Source organism: Artemia sp. Qi Xiang Cuo, chromosome 10 (assembly GCF_049724085.1).
Source record: "Artemia sp. Qi Xiang Cuo chromosome 10, ASM4972408v1, whole genome shotgun sequence".
NCBI lineage: Eukaryota > Metazoa > Arthropoda > Branchiopoda > Anostraca > Artemiidae > Artemia > Artemia sp. Qi Xiang Cuo.
This window is the reverse complement of record NC_142803.1, coordinates 39,231,882-39,254,101: the sequence shown is the minus strand read 5'-3', so window position 1 is coordinate 39,254,101 and position 22,220 is coordinate 39,231,882. Positions and strand designations below refer to the sequence as shown.

The window sequence follows — 22,220 nt, the reverse complement described above, 5'->3', positions numbered from 1 at the left end:
TTCCAGTTGTGTGGGACTATTCCCCTATAATTTTTCATCCGATTCAACATCTATATTCATCATTTGATGAGCGTTCATTGATCGTGGTATCTCCACACCACCAGTTGTTCTTTATCTCTTTGCTGATGGTGGTGTTGTTGTTTCTGTGTCAGAGGCATCCTAGAATAAAGATGCAAAAATTCAGTAAAAATAAAGATGATGTATATCCTACAATCTGACAGTTTTGTAACTAGAAACCAAAGAATTCATACAATCAAGAAGCCATAAAAGTGTAATGTATGCAAAAAAAGGTTTAATTAACTGATTTTTTTTGTTATATGTATGCACAATACCATTTAAGACACAAAAATAAGTTGAAAAAAATTTCTAAGTAAAACAAATCTGCCCCCCTCTAAAAAAATGGAAGGGGGAGAGACGGAGGGGCAATGTTAAGGACCCTGTTAAAACATTAGTAAGAGGAATAGTCATCAGAGTTCTTAAAATTGATGCATAGGACGGGCCAATTTCAAAGGACTTAGAATTCTCTTAAAAAGACATTCAATCAAAGGTTTTAAAATGCTTTAAAAGCATACAGATCAAATTCAAAAAGTGTTTCATTTTAATAGACCATGGCAAAATCATAGCGTTCTCTTACCAAATAATATTTACTCCTTGTTAGCTGTCAGATTAACATTCACTATTTTAATCTCTTACCAAAGAATATTAACCCCTTGTTAGCTGTCAGATCTAACATTTAAAATTTTAATCTTCTGATGAGCTGTTCCGATAAGAAGTTAGAGCTCAGAGCTAACTTCAAACAAAATTTGCTTTAAAATCGTTTATTCAACAACAAACTATGAAAGTGGATATATACACTATAGTTTGTGATTTGAAAAATTGGATTTTTGTATAAAAACATATTATTCTCAAAGGAAAAATTAAAGGCAAGGTTTAAAAATCTTTTAAACAATTAATATCACTTGTTGCAATGTAGTCTTCACTAACTAATAGGAGTTTATCAATAAAACTACGATGGCCCATTCTCCCTCTATTAAACATGAAATAAAAATTCGAAAGTACTCACATTAAAAGTAGAAGGTATATCTTGACTTCGTTGACTCATTATTATTATTATTCAAACTCTGATTGAACACTGTTGATAATCTCCTGTTCTCAAGGGATTTTTATAAAAAAATATGTGACATTCAAGATTTTTTTACGTCCACTTTCTTATGTAGTATGAGTGGTTATGTAAATTAAGTGCTCCTATGAATATGTAAATTATGTATCCCTTGTAGTATAGGCAATTTGGTTGCTAGGGAAGGTTCATGACCGGATTTGGTTGCTAGGTAAACCGGTTATAGAAATTACGTACTTCCAGACCCTACTAGGGCCATGCTACTGTTACCTGGGTCAAGAGCTGTGAGTTTACGTAATTTTGATAATTTTCAGGACCCCTCCTTCTTAAATATACCTTGTGAACTACATAGGCAATCAAGCAAAATCAAATATTCTCAAAATTTTTTACTAATTCAGAAATTAAAATATTTTAGCACAGTTTAATCAAGACCGGATTTGGTTGCTGGTAAACCGGTTATGCAAATTATGTACTTCCAGGTCCTACTAGGGCCATGCTGCTGTTAACTGGGTCAAGATCTGTGAGTTTACGTAATTTTCATCATTTTCAGGACCCCTCCTTCTTAAATATACCCTTGTGGACTACTTAGGCAATCAAACAAAATCAAATATTCTGAAAATTTTTAACTAGTTCAGAAACTAAAATATTCTAACACAGTTTAATCATAAGCAGCACAATAGCGCTGCCTAAGTAAAGAACGATGTGGGCACAATGTATTTGTTTAGGAGGGGGGGGTTCTTTTAGACCAGAGCACTTCGTATCGAAGGAGTTTTCGTAGAAACTTCGAAAAGGGCTTATTAGATTAGAAATTGGAAGGGCATGTGCCCTTTTTAATAACCAAAAGTGATTGGAAGGCTACTAACACCCTTTTTACACCTACCATTTCCCCAGACACATCCAATCAAAATTTTGAGATGACCATTTTGTTCAACGTAGTTAAAACGAAAAAACAGTAAAAAAGAGAAAAACGAGGATTATACAAGCCAGTGAAAAATATGGACTAAAATACAAATATTTCGGTCAAGACCTCCGCTTGACCGTCCTCAGTGCAAGATAATAACATAACAATTATTATTAAAAATATGAAGATACTATAAAAAAATTTCAAACCTTAAAACAAAGCACAACTAAAATTTGAAGACCCTTTCCATGTAACGGTGAAAGGGTAACTGAATGAAAAAATACAGTAAAATTAAAAAATTGAATTCCCATTCAGTACTGTATTTTTTCATTCAGCTACCCTTTCACCGTTACATGGAAAGGGTATTCAAATTTTAGTTGTGCTTTGTTTTAAGGTTTGAAATTTTTTTATAGTATCCTTAGATTTTTATTGGTAATTTTTATGTTATTATCTTGCACTGAGGACGGTCAAGCGGAGGTCTTGACCAAAATATTTGCATTTAAGTCAATATTTTTCACTGGCTTGTATAATCCTCGTTTTTCTCTTTTTTACCATTTTTTCGTTTTATCATTAGCCAGTGTGGTCTCAGAAATTATTTATTAACGTAGTTAAAATATCCGGAAATTATGTCGTTGAGGATGACACCCCCCCCACAGAGCCATCAGGGCAAGGGTTGTAAGTAATGCCTTGGGAGCATTTAAGGTTTATATAGAAAGGGTGATCGTAGAAACTTCAAAAAGGTCTCATTCGATTGGAAATTGAGAGGGCTTGTGCCCTTTTTAATAGTGAAGTGATTAGCGTTTGGACGGCAACTAACCCCCTCTCAAGCTCACCATTTCCCCAAACACATCATTTCAAAATTTTGAGATAGCCATTTTGTTCAACGTAGATGAAAATTCTGGAAATTGGGTCTTTGAAAATGAGAACTCCCCCTCCCACACACCCCTCATGGCAAGGTTTGTAGATTATGCCCTTGGGGACATATAATGTTTTATAGTATGGGTTGTCGTAGAAACATCGTAAAGGGCTCATTCGATTGGAAATTGAAAGGGCTAGTGAACTTTTCAATAGTCGAAAGCGGTCCGAGGGCAACTAACCCCCCTCTCACGCCCACCATTTCCCCAAACGAATCCAGTCCAAAATTTTGAGATAGACACTATGTTCAACGTAGTTGAAAGGTCCAGAAATTATGTCTGAGGATAAAAAACCGAACACAGCCCCCAGGACAAAGGCTATAAGTTATGCCCTGGGGGCATATACGGTTTTTTATTGAAAGTGTTGTTGTAAAACTTCAAAAAGGGTTCGTTCAATTGGGAATTGAGAGGGCTAGTGCCCTAATTAATAGTCAAAGGCAATCGGAGGGCGAATGCCCCCACCCCCACCATTTCCCCAAACACTTCCGACCAACATTTTGATATATTCATTTTGTTGAACTTAATTGAAGGGTCCGGAAATTACGTCTTTGAGTATGACAACCCCCCAAAGCTCTCAGGGCTACGGTTGTAAGTTATTCCTTGGGGGGCATATAATGTTTTTATAGAAAGCTTTGTCGTAAAAACTTCAAGATAGCCTCATTCGATTGGAAATTGAGAGAAATATTGCCCTATTTAATAGTCGAAAGTAATCGGAAGGAGAGTCACCCCCCCCTCCCCCAACGCCCATTATTTCCCCAAATATTTCCAATCAAAATTTTGATATGGCCATTTTGTTCAAAGTAGTTGAAAGGTCCGGAATTTATGTCTTTGAAGATGATAAACTCTCCCGATAGCCCTCAAGACAAGGGCAGTAAGTTATGACCTTGGGACATATAAAGTTTTTACAGAAAGTTTTGTCATAGAAGCTTCAAAAAGGGCTCATTCGATTGGAAATTATGAGGCCTAGGGTCTTTTATATTAGTTGAAAGTGATCAGAAGGCACATGACCCCCCCACTCCCATCATTTCTCCAGACACTTCCAATCACAATTTTGAGATGGGTAGTGTGTTCTATGTATTTGAAAGGTCTGGAAATAATGTCTTTGGGGATAAGAAATCACCCCAACCCTCAGGACGAGGATTGTAAGTTATGCCCTGGGGGTATATAAGGTTTTTTATAGAAACAGTGGTCATATAAACTTTGGAGTAGTCTCATTGGATTGGTAATCAGACGCTCTGGTGCTCTTTTTCATAGTCTAAGTGATCGGAGGGCAGCTACCCCCCCCCCCACACACATACACGTCGTATTGTCCCGAAATGCATCTAATGTAAATTTTGAGATAGCCATTCTATTCAAAGTGGTCTAAACATCATATAACAAGGATTTTGGGGTTGAAACAAACCCCAGGAATTAGGGGCAAGGGTTTTAAGCTAAGCCCAGGAGATATTTATGGTTTTCATGGAAGGGATGATTGTTTAACTTTAGACCAAGAGGCTCATTTTGTTGAAAATTAAAAGTTCTAGTTCCTTTTTAAGCGTTAAAAGTGATGGACGGCTTTTAGCCTCCATTCTCCTACAACCCCTCCTTTCACAAAACGCATCTCATTGAAATTGTGAGTTTGCGATTTTTTTCAAAATAGTCCAAAGAACATATTATTATGTCTCTAGGGATGACACAACCCCCCAACGCCCTGGGGATAGGGTTGTAACTTATTTTATGAGGGCATATTCGATTTGAAATTGGAAGTTATAGTGCCCTATATAAGAGAAAGTGATTTAAAATCAAGCAGCCCCCCCCCCCTCCATCCACGCTCAGCATTTACTTTAACACCTCCAATCCAAATTTGGAGATAACAATTTTATTCATCGTAGTTGAAGGTTTCAGAAATTCGGTCTGTGGGGAATACACCCCCCCCCCTACAGCTCTCAGGGAAAGCCTTTTAAGTTATGCCCTTGGGGCATATAAGGTTCTTATAAAAAGTGTGGTCGTATATACTTTGGAGGGGACTCATTGGATTCGTAATCATAATTTCTAGTTCCCTTTTTAAGAGTCAAAGTGATTAGAGCGTAGTTATCCCCCCTACCCCCCCCCCCCCCACACACACACACAAACACGTCGTGTTTTCCTGAGATGTACCCAACAGATATTTTGAGACAGTCATTTTATTCAAAATAGTCCAAATATCATAACGTGGCTTTTGAGGTTGATACAAACCACTAGAGCCTGAGGGCGAGGGTTATAAGTTATGCCCCGGGGGTATTTAAGGTTTTTATGGAAGGGATGGTTGTATAACAAGCAGCAAAAACACGAAGAACAATAGGGAATTCTTTTTGTAAAACAGTGAAGATAATTTGAATGAATATTTCGGCCCTATGTCCAAGGACCGTCCTCAGCAAGACAAAAATATATAAAAGAAAAAGACAACAACATGCGACCAATCAAACCAAAAAGCAAAATTTTTCAAAGCAGTCCCATCATCCTTATTTCAGCAAAGTTCAACCAGGACTGGTAAATAAGTGAGGTAAAACAAAGCGATTCAATGAGATACCATAAAAGAAAAATAATTTAAAAACACGTTCTTATTGCTAATCCAGCCTTTTTAGCAGCTAGCCTCAAAGCTCTTTTTGTGACAGTTTCTGTGTTAATGTCTATTGTTTTTTTTTTAATATTTGTAAGATTATTTTTAATTAAGTTTGTGTATAGAGCATTTAGTGTATATTCCCCCAAGTCCCTATTTAAGGAAATACTGTTATTAATCTCAAGTCTGATTTAAATTGCTTCTCAGACTACCTGTTTTAAGCCTAGGGCATTGCTAATAAGGGCAGATTCATCAAAACGTATATTGTGGCTAGGATTTTCAAATACATGGCTGCCTAAAGCAGAATCAAATGAAACAGTAGCAATATTAGAATTTAGAGCTTTAACAGTATCATCTTTATGCTGTTGTGGGCGTTTCTCTAAAATCTAGTGTGTTCTATCTACATAGTATTTGCCACAGTCGCATGTTATTTGATAGAACCCTCTTTGGCGAGTAACTGGGGTTTTATCTTTACTAGAATTTAGGAAATTTATGATTTTGAAATTATTCATAAAAACTACATACAGATTATTTTGTGTGCAAACTTTTTTAAGATTTATTTTGTGTGATTATTTTGTGTGCAAACTTTTTTAAGATTTGAAGTGATTTTTCGAATGTAGGAGAAGTAAATTATGTTTGAGGGTTTGTTGGAAATCTCACATGGTTAACTATCATTAATTTTACGGGAGTGTCTTTTCAGTCTACAGTTAATTACACTATCAATGAATAAAATAGGATACAAATTTCCAAAAAGTATGTCCCTGATAGTTTAGTTCTGTTTGGAAACAGAACAAATGTTTAGGGCACGATCGACGAGAGATTACGACAGCTCTTTTAACTTGTCAGGAGTGGTTTGATTTAAAATGTAAATATCTATTATTTTGTGTTGGTTTCCTATAAATTTGTAAAATTGAGTTTATCTAAGCAACTAATAATTAGCATATCTAGGAATCGGATTTTATTCGCAATTTCGTTTTCTAAAGTAAACTGTAAGTTTCTATCGTATGTATTAAGGTGATCTAAAAAGCCCCTAAGTTAATTTTCCCCATGATTCCAAATTGAAATTATGTCATCCATGTAACATCCCCAAAAGATATGTTTCAAGAAATACAAATCTGACGCCCAATTTACAATATGTTCCACATAAATATTTGCTAGAAGTCCGGAGAGGGGCGCACCCATCACTAAACCATTTATTTGCTGATAAAAACAATTACAGAATTGGGAATACATTGAGTACTTGTTACAGAGTTTAACCAAGGTTATTAAGACTTCGCAATCTATACCTGCTGTTGAAGCTTCTATTAAATGATAATTTTCTTTGATTGTATTTTCTATTAATTGTTCAGATATTGCTACATCAATATTTGTATACAAATATTGGGTATAGGCTATATGACTTAATATGTTAATACTTACAATATATGACCCCCTTATTACATTCTTTTAAATGTTTTCACTTTTATAATTTAAAAAAAATCAAAAATTAATATGGTTTTTAAGGAATAAATATTAGCATATGTATATTAAACTGACAGTGCACATTCGTTTGAATTTTTTTCAGTAAAGTACAAATTATATTCTGACTTTTAGAAGGCATAGGGGTTTTGAACTCTACTCATATTAATTTATGTTCGTTTTGAGTTTGACTGTGTTATTTATTTTAATTTCTGTTCGTTTTGGGTTTCATTTATTTATTGATACTGATTTGTGGTAGTTGTATGTTTGGTAGATTATTTGATTCTATTTTTGTTCATTTTTGGTTTAATGGAGTTCTTTACTTTGGCTTTGAGAAACTTATTTTGTGGAAAAGTTTTTTTTAATTAATATCAGAACAGATTGAAATGTTGTAGGGTAGATGTCCATGTTTTTTATTTTCAAGAAACAAAACAAAACTTTTCCCAACTGCTGACAAATACAATTTCCCAACCATTCAAAACCAAAGCTTTCGGGTCTTTTCAAACATCATAAACAGACAAAACAATGTTTTCAGTTTTTTTTTTTTTGCGGTTGGGTCTCTTGGTCCTAAGATACATAATTTTGTAACTGTGGCTGAAATTTATCTTAAAGGGTTCTTTTTTTTTCTTTTTTTAATCGAAACAGGAGTAATTCAGTGAAGATCGTTTATAAAGAAGAAAAAGAAACACATAAGCCTCAAATTCGTTTTTGTCAATTGATCCATGTTCCCCGTTTCTTTAGCCTTTTGATTCTTTTAATTTTTGTTTGTGGAACTAAATGAAACAAATGACAACTAATTACATCGTGCTTTCTTGCACAAGTTTTTGGTTGCTTAAAAATCCTAACTATCATGGATTTTAGTTTTGGACAAAGTAAACTTCTGTTTCTTTTTTAGATTATCAATTTAAGAGGAAGTTTTTTCGAAAGATAAGGATTAGCCTTTTTTGGCTCGTGTTTCCACATTGGTCATTGTATGAAAAGACAAGCTTCACTTGCGAAAAAATGGAATAACCGGAAAACTATATAAATATTGAAAGTGCTACTTTAAATATGAGAATTAGCCAACGTGAACAGCTTTAATTCTTCATCAAATTTTCTTCTTTAAATAAAAATAACTATTATTCCAAAGGTCTTGCTGTAGTCTATAAACTGAGAGGCTTTTTTCTAGAATAGGTTGTTTAATGCTAATTCAGAGCCTACTTAAATGAAAATACCCTTTTGCACAAATCACATTTAAAAGGTGCCTCATCTGTATGTACTCTTTGTACTTGTTCAAATAGTCTAGTCAAGCACTTCATGGATAAATCATCTTATTTACAGTTTCTCACCTGTACAAACTCTTTGGTTTTCATTAAAGATCATGATGTAGACAAGCATTTCTTACATATATATCACAAAAATATATATCACTACTTTTCACACGGTGATGATGAAATTGCTAAAGAAAATAAAAACATGAAAAAAATAGAAAAAAAATAATTCGATATATTACCAGTTGGTTGTGAGAATAATAGCCACAAACCAAAGAGAATACAGCTTGTCTTAAAACAATCTTTCGAAACTCCTGTATGCACTTTCTGATGCCAGTGAAAATTGCTAACATCAGAAAAGTTTTTCTACTCACATCCAATATGATAGATTATTCACCTATATGCAGTCTTTGATGCGTATTCAAACAGCAAACTGGCGAAAAACACTTCCCACGTAAATTAATTTGCATTTATTAAACATTAATTTTGCATTAAGCAACAATTCAGTAATTAATTAAGCCACGATTAATTAAACTTTAATAGGCTACTCATCCGTATGCCCTCTTTGGTGCTTGTTCAAATTTCCTGCTTGAGAAAAGGTTTGGTCACAAACATCACACTGAAACACTTTGTTACCCGTATGTATTCTTTGATGACTTTTCAAATTTCCTGCTTGAGAAAAGGTCTTGTCACAAACATCGCATTTAAACGGTTTTTCACCCGTATGAATTTTTCGATGTGTTTTCAAATTTTGTGCTAGAGAAAAGATCTTGTCACAAACATCACACTTGAACGGTTTTTCACCCGTATGAATTTTACGATGTGTGTTCAAATTTCCAAAAACAGAAAAGGTCTTGCCACATACATCGCATTTGAACGGCTTCTCTCCTGTATGCGTTCTTTTATGTCTGTTCAAACAATCTGCCCAAGAAAAGGTCTTGTCACAGACATCACACTTAAACGGTTTCTCACCCGTATGAATTCTTTTATGTGTGTTCAAATGATAAGCGCGAGAAAAGTTCTTGTCACAGACATCACACTTAAACGGTTTTTCACCAGTATGCATTCTTTCATGTGTGTTCAAAGGACCAGTGCGAGAAAAGGTCTTGTAACATACATCACATTTAAAAAGTTTCTCAACCGTATGCATTCTTTGATGTATGTTTAAACTTGATCAGTGCGAGAAAAAGTCTTGTCACAAACATCACACTTAAATGGTTTCTCACCCGTATGAATTTTACGATGTGTGTTCAAATTTCCAAAAACAGGAAAGGTCTTGCCACATACATCGCATTTGAACGGCTTCTCTCCTGTATGCGTTCTTTTATGTCTGTTCAAACAATCTGCCCAAGAAAAGGTCTTGTCACAGACATCACACTTAAACGGTTTCTCACTTGTATGAATTTTACGATGTCTGTTCAAATTTCCAAAAACAGAAAAGGTCTTGCCACATACATCGCATTTGAACGGCTTCTCTCCTGTATGCGTTCTTTTATGTTTGTTCAAACAATCTGCCCAAGAAAAGGTCTTGCCACATACATCACACTTAAACGGTTTTTCACCCATATGCATTCTTTTATGTGTGTTTAAACTTGATGAGTGAGAAAAGGTCTTGTCACATACATCACATTTAAACGGTTTCTCACCCGTATGAACTCTTTGATGTGTGTTCATAGGATCAGCGAGAGAAAACGTCTTGTAACATACATCACACTTAAACGGTTTCTCACCCGTATGAATTCTTTTATGGGTGTTCAAACTTGATACCTCCCATTTTTGTATCTTTTTTTCTATATTAGTTCTTTGATATCTTTCCAGTTTTCTATAATTTTTAATTTGAAGGCGACGTTTCAAACCTGTTTTTTGATTTTCTAAACCTTCTCCTTCAGATTCTGATGCACATGCATTTGAGAAACCCCTCGTAGATGTATTCTTTGAAAAATCTAGTGACATATTTCCCTGTAAATGTAGTCCAGACACAGGTGGTGAAAAGTGATCTAAAAATTAAAAAATCTACTAAGTGAAAAACCAAAACCAATAACACAAAAATCAGAACTAAAAAAACAAAAACATATCTTTCAAGAAGTTTTAAAAGTCTTCAGAGTAAAAAAAAGTCGAATATCTTTCAATAGGTTTTAAAAACTAATTTTATTGCCAAACCCTCTTATTTCCTTCATGGTGATGCTTATATTAGCTTTTAAAATTATTTATTCTAATGCAACGAAAGAGCAAAAATTAAACCTTAAACAATCAAAAAACCGCGGTCAAAATCAGAACATAAGTGAAGGAGAGGAAATACTACAACAAATATCAGCAATTATTGTAACATAAAGAGGAGGATCTAACAGAATGCCTATTATACGTTGAAGTTATCATTTTTTGGGCAGCCGCAAAGCTTTGTACTTAAAAAACGACAAAAGTCACGTTCTCAACAGGTCTTACAAATAATACTTCATTAGGGATAAATCGCTTTAATAGGCAGTGAAAAACAATGACAAAAACAAATCTGGACATTTTGGTCACACATACAGCGACACCGTCATCAGCAAATAACCAGCATTTTGTGAGTCATCGTTATTCACTTTCCATTAAAAGGATTTATTCCTATTTCAACCGTCATTTTTAAGACCTGAAGAAATCTTGAATTTCGTGGTTTGTTTATGTCTTTTTTTTTCAATCAAATGGGACTCGCTATGTACTTCTAGCTATATATCCAAAACAACTTGTTCTAAAAACAAACAAAAAAACTTTTGACTTTATCTTCACAAAATGAATTCTGTATTCTTGTTTGAATCTAGTTTCCAGTAAATTCATCTTCTACACTTAAAAAGTTCTTGTAGGCAGTTCAGATAAAAAAAAAAAATCCTTATTTCAAATTCAACTTGAAATCAAATTAATTTACAGATTTATCTCTTAATTTTATAAGAATAGTATAAGTAATAATAAAATTGTGCTGGTATGATGACTTGTATCAACGTTACCATGGTGTGACCGATTCTATCAACGAAGGATTGTGGATGACCGAAAAAAATAAAATAAAAAACAAATAAATAAAAAAAAATCAGAAAAGAAAAAAGAATTGAAAAAAGGAAATGCATTATTCAAAATATCAAATATGTTCATCAAAATGTATCGTTCCTTGAAACAAAATTGAAATAAGCGTATGCATTATTCAAAATATCAAATGTTTTCTTCAAAATATTTTGCTACTGGAAATAATCGGAAAAATACGTGATGATGTTGCATAAAATGTACTGTTTCTTGAAAGAAGGCGTCAAATGAGCAATTGCATTATTAAAAATATCAAATATTTTCTTCTAAATATTTGTTTCTGCTTAAAATAAGATAGAAATAAGCAAATGCATTAATTAAAATACAAAACATTTTCTACAAAATGTTTTGCTGCTTGATTTAAGATAAGAAAAACATGTGATGGTGTGGCTCAAAATGTGTTGTTATTGAAGTTAAGATGGAAATATGCAAAAGCATAATTCAAAATACGAAATATTTTCTGTAAAATGTTTTACTGCTTGATGTAGAATGAGCAAAATATGTGAGGGTATTACTCGAAATGTATTCTTCCTTGAAATAAGATTAGAAATAAGCAAAGCTCGTAAGCACTTTAATTCAGAGCTTGAAGTTGGTATGAAGAATTTAGTTGACACAAAAGATATAACGTAAGATCAAAATTAAACATTGCAAAGAACCTCCTGTTGGAATTCACTTTATTGTTCACCATCTATATAAAAATGGGAAACTGTAGCCTATGATATCAATTAATTGTTTCCAGTAAAGTTTCGGGTAGGCAGACATAATTGTCATATTTGAAGGAAAAGCAATTTAGTGTTTCAGATCAGGGCTTGAAGCTGGTAGGCAGAATCTAGTTGACTCAAAAGATATTACGTAAAATCAAAATTAAACATTGTTAAGAAACTCCTCTTAGGGATTAGTTTACTTTTTATTTTGATTTCTGCCAGCTAATATTAACAACTGAATTATGATCCATCGTTTGAAAGAAAAGCAATTTGGTTCTTTCAGATGAGAGCCTCAAGCTATTTTGCAAAATGTAGTTGACTCAAAAGATATTACACAAGATCAATACTAAACATTCCTAAAAAACATCCTGTTTCAAATCAGTTTACTGTTCACCATCTATGTAAAATTGGGTTAGCAATGATGGATTTTTTTTTTCCAGTGCAATTTCGGGTCATCCCCTACTGCTGCCAACGATTCATTTATAGTCATAGATGGGAACACGTTTCGACGACCCTAAGTGCTGCCATCTATTCCGCTATAGTTACAAGTGACAGCATAATTGATTTTAAGCTGGGTTCAGTTAGCGGGACCCCCACGGTAACTGAACCCAAACAAACCTAACTTTAATGTAGTAGTCCTATTTTAACCTAGCTTAAAATCAGTTATGCTGCCATCTATACAAATAGCAGAATAGATGGCAGTACTTTGGCTAGTCAAGACGTTGCCATCTATGAATTTAAATGAATCAATAGCAGCAGTAGCGGACAAGCCAAAATTGCCCAGGAAAAAATTAAATTGCTATCACATATCAAATTGCTATCATTATTTGGCAGAGTTCCAACTAAGACGTAAACTGATCCCAAACAGGAGTTTCTTAGTAATGTTTAATTTTGAGCGATACTTAATATCTTTTGTGTTAACTATATTCTGTATACCATCTTCCAAGGCCTATCGAAAGCACCAAGTTCCTTTTCTTTCAAACATGACAAGTACGTGTGCCAACCCTAAATTGTATTAGAAACACTAAAGTAAACTAAAAGCCCCAAATTACTTTTCTTTTAAACTAGACTATTACGTGTGCCTACCTGAAATTGTATTGGAAACAATAAATTGCTATAATTTGCTATATTTCTTTTTTTTCTACTTCTTTTTTTTTCCATTTTTACATAGACGGTGAACAATAAACTGATCACCAACAGGATGTTTTTAGCAATCTCTAATTTTGATCTTACCTAATATCTTTTGAGTCAACTAAATTCTACATACCATCTTCAAGCCCTGATCTAAAGCACCAAATTACTTTTCTTTCAAACATGACAATTATGTGAGCCAACCCTAAATCGTATTGGAAACACTAAACTTAACTAAAGCCCCAAATTGCTTTTCTTTCAACCATGATTATTACGTGTGCCTATTGTATTGGAAACAATAAATGGCTATCATTTGCTATAGTTCTTAATTTTTACATAAACGGTGAACAATAAACGGTTCCCCAGCATCATGTTTTTACACATATTTCATTTTGATCTTTAATAATATCTTTTGAGTCGACTAGATTCAGCACACCCACTTCAAGCCCTGAATTAAAGCAATTTATAGCTTTACTTATTTCTAATCTTATTTCAAGGACGAATACATTGTAAGCAACACCATCACATATTTTCCTCCTTATATTTCAAGCAGCAAAAAGACATTTTGTAAAAAATATAGGATATTTTTTAATGGTACAATTGCAATAGAAACAGTAGATTTTAAGAAACATCATCGAATGTTCTTCTGATCTTATTTTAAGCAACAAAATATTTTGAAGAAATTATTTGATAATTATGAAAAAATACATTCGCTATTTCCATCTTATTTCAAGCAGCAAAAAATGTTGATAAAAAAATTAAAATTTTGAATAATGCATTCGTTTTTTCATTTATGTTTTTTTTTTATCATATAGCGATGTCTACGTTGATAGAATCGGTGACGGCATGGCTATGTTGATACAAGTGGTCATTTCCATGACTATGTTGATACAAGCGGTCACACCATGCCTATGTTGATGTAAGCGGTAAAGTAATGTTCAATACTATATCATAAACTCTACTAAGCCATTTGAATTCAGATAAACCGGTTTAAGAAACATAATGTTCTTAGCAATGTTCAATTGGATCTTAGGAGTCAACTAGATTTTACCATCTTCAAGACGTGATCTAAAGCACCAAATTACTTTTCTTTCAAACATGACTAGTATGTGTGCCTACCCGAAATAGTATTGGAAACACTAAAGAGAACTAAAATCCCAAATTGTTTTTCTTTTAAACAAGACTATTACGTGTGCCTACCTGAAATTTTATTGAAAACAATAAATTGCTATAGTTCTCCATTTTTACATAGACAGTGAACAATAAACTGATCACCAACGGGATTTTCAGGAATGTTTAATTTTGATCTTACCTAATATCTTTTGAGTGAACTTAATCGAGCATACCATCTTCAAGCCCTGACCTGAAGCACCAAATTACTTTTCTTTCAAACATGACAATTATGTGTGCCTAACCAAAATTGTATTGGAAACACTAAACTCAACTATAGCCCCAAATTGCTTTTCTTTCAAACAAGATTATTACGTGTGCCAACCTGAACTTATATTGGAAACAATAAATTGCCATAGTTTGTTAGAGTTCTCATTATAAGATACATTTAAAATCCTGCCTTATATCCACTCAGCAAAGGAAACTGATGATAATGTAAACCGGTTTTATTCGACCCTCATGTATCATGGCTGCAGATGCAAGGAGAATAGGACTGTTGCAGAATTTATGCCCTTAGGGTCTGCAGTTGTGAGGGCAGCGCTTGTATCAAAAATATTATTACTACAAATATACACTATAAATATGCATTGTAAAATCTATATTGAGAGGAAGTTTTAAGGCTGATTACCAAGCCTTTTAAAATATAATAGAACCAGCCAAACTACTTCAATGTGAAAATTTAAAATGTCCAGGAAAGAATACAATCACGGTTTGGCAAACACCTGCACATTGGAGTAACATAAAACAAAAATTTCCTTTTAAGATTAAGTCCCTTAGTCTTATTTTTATCTAATAAAATATTATTCAATAAATTTCAATCATCAAAATGACAATGTTTCATATATACCTTCATTGTTAGAACATTTGGGTTCCGATTCCTGGGTGTCGTATTCAAATTTACAAGATCCTGAAATGCTAGGTAAATTAAGCAAAGGAACATCTTCACGTTTGGGTGACAAAAGATGGTTTGGAAAGTGAAAGGGCTTCTCACTATCACCTGGTAAAGCATCTTCGACTTCTATAACAAATAATAAATTAAACAGACAAAGTGGCGCTTCATAAAATAACTATAGGGGGAGAGGGCTGATTGGTGGTCTCTGGGCCGACTAAGAGAAAATTTATAAATTTCTTAGAAAAAACGATATTTTTTCGAACACCATCCTCCCCCCTCCTCTGTGGGTGCACACCCGAACAGATATAGAATAATTTAACAGTAAAGCTTACTAAACTAATCGAATTGCTTTTTCTTTTTAAGTACGTGTAAAAATGTAAATATAAATTACAATGAACATATATATATATGTTCATTGTAATTTATATTTACATTTTTACACATACTTAAAAATTTCAATCATCTATATATATATATATATATATATATATATATATATATATATATATATATATATATATATCTATATATATATATATATATATATATATATATATATATATATATATATATATATATATATATAAAATAATATATATATAATATATAATATATATAATATATATATATATATAATATATATATAAAAACCAAAAATTCAAAAAGCAAAATTCATAATACAAACCGATAGCTGAAAAAATGTCAATTGAGAATAATGTACTGAATTAAAAAAAAAACATTGAATGAAAAAATATATTAAAAAAAAAACATTTTAAAGCTTAACAATAAAAAGAAATTGACAACATTAAATATAAAATAATAAAAATCAATTGGGAATTTTCTGCATCAGTTCCCAAAAAAAAAAAACAAAATAGTCTCCCAAAGTTTAACAGCTGAATTCAATTAACTTTAATCGTCTCCAACATGTCTTATAACTTGCTTAACCCATCCGAGGCCCCATAACTACCCATGCTTTGGTGGTAATATTTCGTTCATCATATCTGCACACAGAAAAGATAGGAAGAAACTTTCTCTACCGGATGATTGCTTGTCTCACCAAGCTTAAAAATAAAAGCTAATAAATCATATTTAAATGCGTTTTGCGGCACAATCAGTCAATCAGTCAATCAACCAATATCTTTATTGCCCCCAGAAAACAAACATGGATTCAATAGGGAGTAGATGAAAAGTAAAAAACAAAAGAAAAAGAAAGAAAGCAGAAGACAATCACAAAAAAGAATATACAACCAAGAATAGATTCAAATATTTTTAATAACACATAGCAGGATGTTGGCTGTTTTTCCTATCAAGCTTAGAAAAATAGCGACCGCGACGCTGCTCAGCCACTGTTAGTTTCTCAGTTAAACCGTAGGCTGACACAATTCTTTTGTTTCTAGCCCATAGAGGTATACACAAGAGAAATTTTGCAAAACAAAAATATACAGTTCTAATAGTCTACTAATCAGTAGCCCTAAACACATTCCAAAATAGAGTCACTGCGAAGACATGAGACATCGCAGAAGCAATATAGACACAGGCGAGAATACGCCTGCTTTAGCAAGCTTTACAGCAAACTAGCATACCCAACGCTTTTCTAAGTTTCTCACTTAGATCAGAGATAAGGTGAGTATTTGTTGTTCTTACACTATCCCCTATCAGAATTCCGAGATACTTAATACAACCAGATAACTGAACACTCTGATTTCCTAACTAAACGCATCCAACATTACCGACAGATTTGCCAATAGCAAGGATTTCACTCTTCGAAGTATTAAATTTGAGACCAATTTCGGCATATTCCCTACTGAGCATAGAAAAATACCCCTCAACAGACAATACTCTTCTACTTAAATTCAGGATGTCTTCAGTGTAATTGAGCATGGATAGGTCCAAACCATAAAAAAATAAAACTAATTCTAACCTTCTTCTGGGGAGCAACCACATTATTATCATACAATGGTGGCGAAGTTACCCCACCCTAACGGATTCCTTTCCTAGCTCAAATTGCAGCTTAAAACATTACGTAGCCATGATGAGTAGGTAATTTCACAACAACACATAATCTCACATACAGATTTTTAAATACCTGCACAACTGAACGATTGAGACTTTGCGGCTGTCCACTATATAACAAATGCGAATGTACACCAGAATCAAAAGCACGAGAGACATCGTGAGACGCAATGAAGAGAAACACCACTATTCTCTGTGTCCATCCGGACGTTGGGGAGTATATAATGCATGTGTTCCCAACTATAGCCTTTCTTAAATCGAAATTGGTTGCCCGGAGTTGAAAAATCCTTATTTACGTCCTTATTCACTAGTAACTCCAGCAATTAACATACAACAGAAGAAACTGTTATAGGCCTATAGGAACAACATTACCAGCTATCTTTATCTTTTTTTAAGAACAAGAGTCAATGTACCAACACAAAAAGAATTGGGGACTATACCAGAAATAAAAAAGTTTTAGTAAAACAAAATGTAGATACTGCAGTAAATAATCACTTGCGTGTAATAAATGAAAACCACATAATTGATCATAACTACGCAAGAACATTTTTCGAAGGCGAATGATAGCACTGTAAATATCAGAGGCCATGACTATGAAACCAATATCTAATTCAGTATCAACTAGTCTATCCACTAGTGGGGATTCATAGCGGGTTTCTAACACTGGATCAGGTGGAGAATATTCGCTGGCGAAATAGCTGATCCAGTAACTCTCACATGGAGGCTCTGAAGCAACACCTTTTGACTTTTTCCCCTGAAAAATCTCCAGATTTAATTTGGATTAGTTGCGAGACGCTCGCTCCAGCAGTCAATAATCTCAGCTTTGTGATTGGCAAGAAACCTAGCAAAACAACGCTTGGTATATAACCGTATGTCATTAATGATACCAGATTTCAGCCGGTGCCAAACCTTCGAAGATTTACAACTTTGCTGTAAAGGCAGATTTATTGACAAGGTATTTCTGAACCCAAACAATCTTTACGTACAGGAACGGAAAAACACCCCGCACAACGCATTACATGTGTGATTTCACTATAGTAAATGTTGATTAGATTTTTTTTTTCGACTCGGCGAGTTCTGAAGGTTGTTGCAGCAGCTGGAAAGGGATCTGATTTGGTCAATAGTGCCATCATGCTCTGCTTTATATACAACAGCATTTAATTTCTTCCAGTCACATTCGAATTTCCCCTTCCATTTCTTTTCGTCTTTTTTAATGAGAACACTATCAGTAACAAAACAGTAGGATATTACTAAATGATCCGATACCGATACGCTAAAGTCAACATGGCTTGAGCCATTCACAGTCACACCGTTTGAGCAGAGCATGAAGACAAGCGAACTTGTCACTCTGGAGTTATTGATATACGCATATGAATGGTCATTTGGGACAACATACAGATTGGACAGAGCAGACAGAAGTATTTGAGATCTCGACTGATCTGGCACTGAGAGGTCGCAGCTCACGTCCCCAGAGAGGATAACACGATGAGACGTATAGGCACCCTGGTGCAAAGATTTAGCAAGCTTCATATTTAGACAGGAGAACTTTTCTTCAGAAGCATTATTCTTGTAATCTGTTGATAAGCAGCAGCAATCAATTGATAAGTAACTTGCTTTAACTGTAGTACTACAGGCTATTTTGTACCTTTCAGATTTGCAGCTTTTATACCAAGGAAACATTATACCAAGCAATCAAATTTGCAGCTTTTATACCAGGGAAAATTTTTTTCTGAAAATACTGATGCCGAAAGGTGAGAACTGCTTTGTACTGCCAGTCTTTAGGAAGGTCTTCCTCTGCCCGAATGCTCAGCAGGCACTGCGAAAAGAGGGTTTTTGTTATTCACTTTTAACAGGGAAAGCAGATCGGCTGATAGGCAATTTTATTGTAGATACAAAACATCTTTGCAAGACATCAAGCTTTCAATCAGCGGTAGTTTTTTCATTACACCGCCATTCACATTCCACAAATCCACTTTTAGCTCCAAGTTGGTCATGGCTTCGTCATGAGCTTCCTGTCTACGGGGCGCTAAACACTGTAGCATGGATGGTCTGTCTACTTGTAGAGAGTACACTTCAGTGCAGCATTACAGGGTTTATCTTCATTGTTCGCATGATCACCACTGCAATAGGAACAACGAATAGCGTATTTACAGTCGTTAGCAGCGTGACCGTAGGCTACTCTTGGCACTGAAAATACCTCATCGGCAATACCGATACATGTCTATTCGGAAGAGCTCATAGCCCAGAGTTATAAGGTTGTTCATTGCTACTTGTAAATAATCCTTACTTTCAAAGACAAGCTTACAAGAGCAAGTTTGTCGAATTCTCTCGGCTTTCGTGCAATTCCTAATCATTAAACATAGATCATTTGGCAAGACATCATCAGGAACATGTCTTATAATACCACAATGAGCGGGAGTCTTCAGTCGAGTATCAGTGTCTGTAGCACTGTTGAGCACTTCAGCAAGAGACTAAGGTGCATCTTCGTCATCAAGTATCACACACCACTTTTGCTAAGAGGTCTCAGGTTCACTATATGGCAACAAATATCACCTTCGAGGCCCGCAAGATACTCCTTAGTGTGACACACAGTCGCACTAACCATATTTTGTGCTGATCTGAAGAAGCTCAGGTGGTCAATAAGATCGTCAACTGTAGAGTGAAGCTCATTGAACTGGGGGTGAGGGTGGCTGTAACCTCTCCTGAGAGAATGAGTACCTCGTCAGGCTCATAGATTACAAACTTGGGGAGGACTAAATTCTTTTCGTCACAAGTCCGAATGCCTGTTTTCAGATTAGCAACTATGTCTCGAAGCTTAACAGGATCTGTAGAACGAGTAGACATAACGGCTAAGTGCCATAATTCATCCGTTGCCTTAGTCAGCATATCAGCTTTGATATACTGTACCGCCTTCGCCATCATTTCATCATAGTTGTTATCTGCTTTGATTGCTTTGACGATAAAGTTCAAAACGGGGTTAAAACCAAGTCTGGCTTCAAACTACTCATTTCCCTTTTGGAGTGAAATGGCTTCTGATGCAGTAAGCAAAATCAGTGGTTGGTCCAATTCAGATGCAAAATCACAGAGCAATATTCCAATTAGAGTGGCCAGGGACGGAGCAAATAGTCGTCAGAGAATACTGAAATCACCCAAGAACAAGGGAAGTGTAAGGACTCCCTCACATTTACCTTGCAATTTGCGGGTAACTGAATATCGGCTGGAATTAAACACTACTTGCCTCCTTTTCCTCTTCTGGTTGTGCCCAGAAAAAAACAATTGGATAAAAAACAATATGAAATTGGCAATATAGATGGGGATCCAGTCTACCTGAGAAAAAAGATGGCGCTGGTGAAAATCACGAAAAGAAAAAATTATACTAGGAATTGATGAAGATCTCTCAAATACTACTTAACTAAAAACCTATCTTTACAGGGTAAAAATCAACATGAAATTGCCCCCCCCCCAACAAAATTGGAAAAAAACTTTTATATAGCCCAAGTCCCTTGACTCTCTGGATGTGGAACTTTCTTGCCTCCTCAATAAAAATGCTGGAGCTACGCCCCTGAACAGCAAAGAAACAAACTCAGCCACAATAACTGGATATAACAAAGAAGGCATGTTATCACCCCTCATTTCTTAATTGTTAGATCCAAGAACATATACAGATAATTTTTTTTCTAAAGAACACTTACTGACGAAAAAAAAACAGAAAATAAACTGTATATGTCTTACCGTTTTTAATGAAGAGTCCTGAGAAACAGTGATGAGATAAGACATTTTCAGAATTTGCGGCAAGTCCATAAAGGTCTTGGGACGGAATTAATGCAAATTATGTGAAGCATAATACTATCATCAACACTAGGATCCGAAACAGATTTTCGTCAGGAGAGGCATGAAATACAATAGACATAATGATTGATGACCGATAATGACTTTTAACCACTCCAAATAATTTTTTATTTTAATACAGCTGAAAACAAAGCTTAGCTCCTTCAGCAGTAAAGGCATTAGAAATCTGATTTTTTTTTTAAGGAAAGGGTGCTAAAGTTCAAAAACTGCCTTTTTGATGTAGCTATATTCAAAGTGCAGTTGTTGATTTAAAGTTAAAATAAACTTTCACGGTAAAAGCAAAATAAAGCAGCTAGCTTATTCTCTTAGCTGTTGTGGCTGTTAGCTACATTTTGTTAGTAAATTTTCCAATCCGAAAACTATTAGGTTGGAAAATTTGGTTTAACTCCTGAAATGAAAGCTTTATTCATGGTTTTAATGCTTAAAACACTAAAAAGTGTACGCCTATTATATAAGGGCGATAATGTATTTCCAAGAGGGTATATCCAGCTGTTCTTACTTTTAGAGCTTCAAAAATGCGACAAAACATCTAAAACTAGATCCAAAAATATATGGGAAACCATTGTATTGATAAAGAAATAATTTATTAAAAATTCAGTAACTAACTTCCAAAGCAATTTAAAATTCAAATCTAAAGTGAAACTCAAGCAAATTAAGAAATGTTTCCAGAAAAATAATATCTACTAAAACTTTTAATATCTACTAAACTGTAATAATGTTTGTCAAAAATAATTCAGGAAAATCAATCACTGTTTAGTTTAACTAAGGAGAACAATCTTCCTTTGGCCCCCTTATGACAAGGTCTAAATTTGCCTTCAATGACTTGTTTATCCAAATATTGTTTCAACATCCCTGCCAATGTTATTACTAAAACTCTTTAATTACACTTTAAAGGATATACTGATGTAAAATGGGAACAAAAAATATCCAAATTGAATAGATTTTCTATATACCTTGGTTGCAGTAACAGCTGTAACCTAAGGCAGAGTAAACAAATATTGAAATAGACTGAAACTCCTTAAATGGCGTGGAATTGAAACAAAAAGTAGCCAAAAGTTGGCCGTCCAACCTTTTCAATGTTGCCCCATTTAACCTCTTTTAGGAACCAACTAAAGATAAACTAAACGCTGTTGATATTAATGTTTAAAAACGAGTTTTGAAATCATAATATTGTCAGAAAATTAATGACACC

General features: G+C 34.2%; 1 protein-coding gene across 1 annotated transcript in view; it reads right to left on the bottom strand.

Annotated features, from left to right (window-relative positions):
- Positions 1 to 7,867: 7,867 nt before the first annotated feature.
- Positions 7,868 to 22,220, bottom strand: part of LOC148947746 (uncharacterized) — a 46,028-nt gene continuing 31,675 nt past the window's right edge. Inside the window, 3 exon segments of the mRNA XM_089095400.1 lie at positions 7,868 to 9,392; positions 9,395 to 10,215; positions 15,122 to 15,292. Coding sequence (XP_088951526.1) covers positions 8,763 to 9,392; positions 9,395 to 10,215; positions 15,122 to 15,292 — 1,622 coding nt within the window. The 3' untranslated portion in view covers positions 7,868 to 8,762.